Source organism: Littorina saxatilis, linkage group LG17, assembly GCF_037325665.1.
Source record: "Littorina saxatilis isolate snail1 linkage group LG17, US_GU_Lsax_2.0, whole genome shotgun sequence".
Lineage (NCBI taxonomy): Eukaryota > Metazoa > Mollusca > Gastropoda > Littorinimorpha > Littorinidae > Littorina > Littorina saxatilis.
Genome location: NC_090261.1, coordinates 26,609,744 through 26,618,147, shown reverse-complemented (window position 1 = coordinate 26,618,147; position 8,404 = coordinate 26,609,744). Strand labels below are relative to the sequence as shown.

Genomic DNA, 8,404 nt, shown 5'->3' with positions numbered 1-8,404 from the left:
CGCGCAGTATTTTTAGTTCACCTCTGTGGTGGATAGCCTGTATTCGTCGTCACTTACTGGGAAGCCGTTCACGGAACAAGATGTTTTAGGATAGATAGATTTTTTTGCTCTGTTCCGGGGCCCAGTGTTTTCTGCCAGCCTCCAGTTTTGTTTTTAAGTTATTTTGTAGTTCAGGTTCAGTTGCTCGCCTTGAGTCTGTTTTAGATTATTGATGCTGTCAAAGTTTCCACCGCTCCGCGCTTCTCGCTTCACGCTCCGCGCTTCTCGCTTCACGCTCCGCGCTTCTCGCTCCGCGCTTCTCGCTCCATGCTCCACGCTTCACACTCTACTGTTCTGCACTCTCACTCAAACTAGTCCTTTCTACTTCACATTTTAGCTTTAATTCACTTTCTAAACTTAGATTAGTTTTTCCGCCACGCTCCGATATAGGTTACTTAGCCTCTCCATAGATTTATGTTTAGCCTTTTATATATTGATATTATGAGCTGATTCCGAATTACTATGACATCGACAAGTATGACCATATTCACAATAAACTTTAATTAATTTTCCAATTCTAGTGTTCGTTTTGTTTTGTGAGCGCGTCGGTTCTTTATAGCACCAAAATTACATCCTCCAGAATTTATATAAGCCATCACAGAATCTTACAGCTACTCAAGGGCAAGCACAGTGGAAACTTTGATATTTTTTGGAACATTTTGGATTGTTTTCGACAAAGAACTTTATGAACTTTTGTAGGCCTGTGATTAGGGCCGCTGACTTTTGAACTTCTTATCCTTACGAATCTTGTGAAGAGATCATGAACCTTTTGTCTTAAAGGAACTGTGTTTCGTATCTAGCGAACAATATTTTAATTTATTTTTGTCGGGCCCAGAGCAGAGCAACTTAGGCATTATTTTAGGTTTGTTGACCATAGCATTGCACACTTCGTACTTCGTATTTTCTTCCCCTCTAGTGAGTGACCCGAGGTGTGCCGTTTTGAATTTTGTTTCTCTATATTTCGCAAGTCTTTGTTAACCTCTACGTTTTCACTTGACTTAAAGTATGGATGAGAAATTACCTTCTCATGAGAGCGCCGAGCTATCCCCTTACACTTTGAAGTTAGAAAGGGATGAACATTTTGCTTCGGACACTGATAGTCGTAAGAATGAAGGCGACCATGATGGCGCTCAGGGCGAGTCTCTAGCTGAACCCACTCAGACCCAAGACACTTTGAATTCAGATAACTTTCCCTCTCAAGCTGAACATTCTCCTACACAGGAAGGTTTAGGAACTGAGCCCTCCCAACAGGCTGCAAGTGCAGAGCATCTCGCTCAACGAAGTAGAGAAGAAAGAGGCCCCGCCATTGTTAGGGCTAGACTTAATGCTGAGGTGAGGGAACTGTCAGACAAGTACTGGGCCCTAAGCCGAGCTCATAAGATTATGATCAGCGAGTTGTGCACAGCCTTTAGGGAAACACCAGACAAAAAGAGAGTCCTTAAAGTGCATAAGATAAGCCTCTGTGAGCGCCTAAACGAGCTGAATGTAGCGAACTCGAGGCTTTGTCAAGTGGCTGAAAGTGATGTAGCTATAGAAGAGGATTTGAGCGATATGCACATGCAAACGGAGACACTCAAAGAACAATACCGCAGTCTCTTTCCCAAGTTAGACCCGTACGCCTCCAGCTCGGACTTGACTTCCACAGTCGCTTCTGGAGGTGCTAGAGAGGTTTCTCTAGATGCTTCTTTGGCGGTTAGTGCAGCGAGATTTAGGTCCCAGCAAATGGTCGCAGATGAAAGGGCCAGACAAGAAGAGACTCTTTTGCTTTTAGAAGAGAAGGCTTCTAGGACCATGGCTCTCGCTGCTGAGAAGAAGGCAGAGATGGAAAGAGAGTTGGAAAGAAGAGAGATGGAAAGAGAGTGTGCTCGTTTAGAGAGAGAAGCTCAAGATGAAAGGTTAGCTTTGAAGAAAAAAGAAAAAGAAGTTAAGGCTGCACTGGAGAGGGTGGAGAGAGAAGGCAAGATGCAAGAAGAGCATGAAGTTTTTAAGATCATTAAAACTGACATAGAAGACCAGCAAAGGGCTAGAGAAAGATTCATGCCCCAACTACCTCGTGACAGCCCCATTGATAGGTACCTAGGTACTCACAGCACCCTGCATGTAGGTACACACACAGAGAGCATAGGAGATGTGGCGGTAGGGTATGATAGGCACACACAGCACACACAAGATACATATAAGCCTGCGACAGCCGACACCTACGCCCGCCCGCGTCACCAGCCGGCAGCCAACACCCTCGTCTCTGGGCAACATCAGCCTGCGGCAGCCAAGCCTGGACTCCCGCCACTTCAGCAGCCCACGGAGGTCAGGGCTTATGCCCCTTCGCATCTCCAGTCGGCCGCCGAGGATATCCGCGACACTCTTCGAGGCATCTCCAGGACCCGTGCCCAACCTTTCTCAGCTTTTCACCCACTTCCAGCAGCAGTCACAGCCACGGCTCCTACCACTACGACGATGACTACAGCCACCACGATGACGACAAGAGTCGGAGGCCAATTCGCGACCTCCTTTCGGCCTCAGTTTGTCAAAGCTGAGATTCCAAGCCACGAAGATCGTCCTCGCCAGATCTACGCGCCTTCCCGTTTCCCTCACAAATCCCTCAATCCATCAGCGAGACCTTTTCCCGGGCCTTTCCCTGGTCCTTTTCCTGCCATGACCTCCCGAGAGTCTCCGACCTATGTGCCAAGCTTTGCATATGGGCCTTCTGTCATGCATCCTCCCATGCAAACACAGCAATATGACCACGCTGCAAGCTTTGCTCCTGACACTGACTACACACAGCATGGTTTTCAAGAGGCTCCGGTCACGAGCCCTTCAGACGTCTACTACGGGCAAGATGCATACCTTCCTCAGATGCAAGGCCAGCCAGCGCTCTCCGAGGGTTCTGCCCTAGCTCGTACTCTAGCTGAGGCTCTCCTGATCAACAGGTTACCGACGCAGGAGCCCACTACGTTTTCAGGAGATCCTTTGACGTACCCTCTCTGGAGGTCCTCATTCACGCTTTTGATTGAGCGGCAGGGCGTTTCTGCAGAGGAAAAGCTCCTCTACTTGGAGAAGTACTTGGACGGTCCGGCGAAGGATGCGGTCAAGGGACTCTTTCTAATCAGGGATGCTCAGGCCTATCAGCAGGCCCTTCAGACGCTGGAGGAAAGATTCGGCAGTTCTTTCGTCGTTGCCAGAGCCTTCCGAGAGAAACTAGATGCATGGCCGGTAATCAAACCCAAAGATGGACAAGCCCTCCGCGCCTTCTCGGACTTTCTTGGACAATGCCTTGTGGCGAGCCGAGTGATAGGCCAGCTACAGAATCTGGAAGACCAAGCCTATCACAAGACACTCATGAGCAAGCTTCCAGATTGGTTGGTGAGAAACTGGGTGCGGAAAGTAAACAAGACCAAGAACGAGAAGAAACGCTACCCTACCTTTGAGGAGTTGTCAGCTTTCATCAAGACAGAGGCAGACATCCTTTGCGAGCCCCTTTTCTCCTCCAGCAAATCTGCCGCCTCTTCCACCTCACAGACCGCCAGTTCAGCAGTCCCCAAGAAAACATCGTACAGTACGGATTGTTCTACATGTCAAGAGTGTGACAGATGTCAGCACCACGCTAAAACTGTCCTGAGTACGAACTGCGACGAAGTCTGTCCCTTTTGTACCGTTCGTTTTCCGACCAGCTCTTCTTCTCATCCTCTACTCAGATGCCAGAGGTTCGATGAGATTCCCGTTGAGGACAGGAAACACTTCATGTACGAAACGTCCTTGTGTTTCTCCTGTGCCAGAAAGACTGACCATAGAAGTGTAGACTGCACTACTAGGGCGATATGTGACAAGTGCCAAGGCCCACATCTCACTATGCTGCATGGAGCGCCTAGCTACAGGAAGAAGTTTCCCAATCAGCAACGGAATGCACGGGGACCGCCAGATTCTTCAAGGTTTGTCTGTATCAGTCAAGATGCCCGTGTTTCTGCCTCTGGATCAGCATTCGCGACGACCAACAAGTCAGACAGACCAGTCAGAGCTACCATGATTGTTCCGGTCAGAGTTTCGACGAAAGAGAATCCCACGGTAGAGCATACGACATACGCGCTGCTTGACACCATGTCTTGCATCTCCTTCGTTACTGAATCTTTGAGTGACAAGCTGAACACTCATTCCGAGCCAGCGTCATTGAGGCTGAACACTATGACTTCTCAGAACACTCATATCGAATGTCAGAGAGTGACCGGATTGTGTGTCAAGGCCCTCAACTCCAATGTTTCCCACAACCTGAAAACGCTCTACACGACGGACCATCTCACCAATGACACTGAGAACATACCAACATCAGAGACTGCTCGTAACATCAAGCATTTGAGCCATATTGCCAGCGAGATTCCCCCATTGCTCGAAGGCTGCACTCCCGGGTTGTTGATTGGCTACGATCATGCAGAGCTATTCATGCCAGAGAGAGTCATCAAGGGAGACCCATACGCCGTGCTCACACCGTTGGGTTGGACGATACTGGGACAAGTGTCGCCAAAACAGTCTGTCCATGACGTGATGCACGTGTCTCTAACAGAACAGTATTGTCCCAGCGAGTACGAAGGTGAATCAGTCACTTTCGTATATCGCACGACGCTCGCCGAACCCAGCATCTCCGACGCACTCCAGGTCATGGAAAGGGATTTTGTTGAATCGGAGACGGGAAACAGGTCCCAAGAGGACGTCAAGTTCATGGAGATCCTGGCAAGATCCATCAAGGTGAATGAGAAGAGCCACTACGAAATGCCCTTACCCTTTCGTGCAGATAACCCTGAGCTTCCCCCAAATCGTGATGTTGCACTGAAGAGACTCAACTCGCTGAGTCGCCGGTTTGAGAAAGACTCTATGTACGCACAAGACTACTGCAAGTTCATGAGCGAGATCATCGAGAGCGGCCACGCTGAGAAGATTCCAAGAGACGAAGTAGAGAACGACAGATCGTGGTACATCCCTCACCATGGCGTGTATCATGACAAGAAGCCAGGCAAAATCCGCGTGGTCTTCGACTGCAGCGCACAGAAACATGGTCAGAGTCTCAACGGAGCACTGCTGCAAGGTCCCGACCTTTTCAATTCTCTCGTCGGAGTTCTTTGCCGTTTTCGCAAGGGAGAGATCGCCTTCTCGTGCGACGTCGAGAAGATGTTTCATCAATTTCATGTCACCAAGGAACACCGTGACTTCCTGCGCTTCTTATGGTGGGAAGATGGAGACCGCACTAGACCTCCTGTCGACTACAGAATGCGCGTTCACATCTTCGGCGCAGTATCGTCACCAGGTTGTGCCAACTACGCATTACAGCAGGCGGGACGCGACCACTCTCACGAAGACGAAGATGCCGCACAGTTCCTTCAGAATGACTTCTATGTAGACGACGGACTGCATGCTGCCAACGACGTCTCTTCTGCAGCCAAAGTTCTCATGGGAGCTCGAGAGATCTGTAGTAAAAGGAAGCTGCACCTGCACAAGATCACGTCTAACAGCGATGAGCTTCTCAGTTTGTTCCCTCCCGAGGAATGTTCAGCTTCTAAACGTCAGAATCTTGGAAGTGCAGTCGACACTGGCACTTTGGAGCGCACTTTGGGATTACAGTGGTGCATAGAAGACGACACCTTCACCTTCGCTCCCGACCTCAAGGAGAAACCGAAGACGAGAAGAGGAGTCCTTGCTACAGTGGCAGCGCTGTTCGACCCGCTTGGCTTCCTTGCTCCGTTCATTCTGAAGGGCAAGATTATTCTCCAGGAGGCATGCAGGAAGACCTCAGAGTGGGATGAAGAACTGGACGAGGTTTTGGAAGGCCTCTGGAAGAGCTGGATGGATGAGCTGCCCGGTCTAAGACAGGTCAGCATTCCGCGAAACTTTGTTCCATCGACCTTGGGAACTTTGACGCAGGTTCAGTTACACCACTTCTCCGATGCCAGCACAAGAGGCTACGGTCAATGTTCCTACCTACGTTTGAAAGATGAGAATGACAGAGTCCATTGCAGTCTTGTCATGGCCAAAGGAAGAGTGGCCCCTTTGAAGCAGGTAACTGTCCCTCGCCTGGAATTACAAGCCGCAACACTTTCTGCCAAGATGTCTTCATTTCTGGAAAAGGAGCTGAAGTACGAAAAGCTTGAGCACGTCTTTTGGACTGATAGCACTATCGTTTTGGCGTACCTCGCAAATCAACAGAAGAGGTTTCACGTGTTCGTTGCCAATAGAATCAGCCAGATCCTCAGAGTCTCTTCCGTCAGTCAGTGGAATCATGTCCCCACTGAGCAGAATCCAGCTGACCATGCCTCTCGAGGACTAAGCGTCAAAGAGCTCAACGCCTCTACTTGGTTCAAAGGTCCGCAGTTCCTGTGGCAGTCTGACATTCCGAGAGGAAACATCACAGCCACTGTTGAGAGAGATAATCTGGAAGTACGCTCCTGCAGAGTCACGTCCATTGCTGAAACATCTGACGTGGGAATGGAGGCAACCTTTGCCAAGTTCTCAAGATGGAGCTTTTTGGTTCGAGGGATTGCAAAGGTTCTCAGGTTCCTCAACACCAAACGGAACATGCCTGTTTTAGAAGTTCTGGCGTCGGAAGCTACAGCGGAAGAGAAGATTGTCCTCGCTACACAAAGAGAATTCTTTTCTGCTCCCAGCAAGTCTCGGGAAGAAACACTGAAGAAGTTGAACGTTGAGAAAGACGAGAAAGGATTCTACAGAGTCGGAGGAAGATTGAGAAATGCCAAGAACCTCATATGGTCCAAGCCAAAATTGCTGCCACAAGACTGTCATGTTTCCAAACTGTTGATCGCCGAAGCACATGAAACTCTGGGACATGCTGGCAGGACCAACGTCATTCACCACATTAGGTCACGTGGTTACTGGATCTTTGGAATACGTCGCGTGGTTGCGCAAGTTTTGAAGGATTGCGTCACATGCAAGAAGATGTACGGAAAGGAGGCTTCACAGAAGATGGCCGATCTTCCTTTGGACAGGGTTGAAGAATCCGCCCCGTTCACATCCTGTGGCATGGATTGTTTCGGCCCCTTCATTGTCGCAGAGGGACGTAGGCAAGTCAAGCGCTACGGCCTTATGATCACGTGTCTCTCCATGCGAGCGATTCACCTCGAAGTCCTGGATGATCTCTCTGCTGATGCCCTCATCAATGGCCTTCGAAACGTCATAGCCATCAGAGGTCCGATCAGGACGTTGAGATGTGACAGAGGTACGAACTTTGTGGGCGCTTCACGAGAGTTGAGGGAAGCTTGGAACTCCATTGAGAAAGAAGAGTTGAAGAAGAGGCTTGAAGATCGTCAATGCGAGTGGATTTTCAACACGCCTAAGGCAAGTCACATGGGAGGAGTCTGGGAGAGGCAGATTGGCACAGTCAGACGAATCCTCAACGGCCTCATGCGCAAATATCCTTCTCGCTTGAGCACTTCCACCCTCAGAACTTTTTTGCTGGAGGTCATGGCTATCGTAAACTCTCGTCCCCTGTCCGTTGAGTCCTTGGAAGACCCCACTGGCCCTCTCCCTCTTACCCAGAACCACATCCTGACAATGAAGGCTGTCGGGGTACTGCCTATCCCTGGCATCTTCCATGGCGCTGACGTCGAGGCGAGGAAGAAATGGAGAAGAGTTCAGCGACTTGCAGACGAGTTCTGGAGACTATGGAGGCTAGACTTTTTGGCCTCTTTGCGACGAAGAAGAAAGTGGCTTCTTCCCCAACGTAACGTTGCTGTCGGAGATGTCGTCGTGCTACGTGACGAAGCCGTATGCAGAGCAGATTGGCCTCTTGGACTCGTGACGGAGGTTCGCCCCAGCGACGATGGACTCGTGCGAACCTGCAAGCTGAAGACTGTCAAGGTCACCTCGAAGACGAGCCATTCCACTTTCTACTACTGGCGCCCCATCTCTAAGCTGACCGTGCTGGTGAAGGCAGACCCGGACACCCAATGACTTTTCCAGTGAACTTTACTGTTTCGACAGACCGTTTGTGCATGTTTTGGTCTGACGTAATCCGTTCGCCTTTTTTGACAGGTGGCGCTGTTTTGATTTGGGGAGAAAATTTCGTCTTAATGCAAATATTTTTTGTGACTTTGTGGTTTCTCTCCATTTGTATATATGTTTTTGGTTCCGCATTTTGGAACGAAAGCTCTTGACAGAGGCAAGCGCTTAATGAATCGGTTTTGTTTAGTCCTTCCCGCGTGCGGATGCCTGTGCTTATGATTAAGAAGACGGAAGATGTTTTTCATTTGTATTCTTCTGTAGGTTGCGACTACAGTCTTTTATACTGAGTTGCGGTTTATGTAAAGGTGTAAGAATAATGTTGACACGGTATGTTGTCAGTGACGGACCGACGAAATATGATGTTACA

The 8,404-nt window shown here is 49.4% G+C and overlaps 2 protein-coding genes across 2 annotated transcripts; both read left to right on the top strand.

The window, feature by feature from the left end:
- The first annotated feature begins 1,044 nt into the window (after positions 1-1,044).
- On the top strand, positions 1,045-2,497 carry LOC138953244 (myosin heavy chain, cardiac muscle isoform-like). The gene is made up of 2 exons (XM_070325044.1): positions 1,045-2,111; positions 2,260-2,497. Exons 1-2 carry the CDS (start codon positions 1,045-1,047, stop codon positions 2,495-2,497), a joined length of 1,305 nt encoding a protein of 434 aa, XP_070181145.1.
- Positions 2,498-2,760: 263 nt separating this feature from the next.
- Positions 2,761-7,986, top strand: LOC138953243 (uncharacterized). The gene has a single exon (XM_070325043.1). The coding sequence runs from the start codon at positions 2,761-2,763 to the stop codon at positions 7,984-7,986; it is 5,226 nt and encodes a 1,741-aa protein (XP_070181144.1).
- Positions 7,987-8,404: the final 418 nt, after the last annotated feature.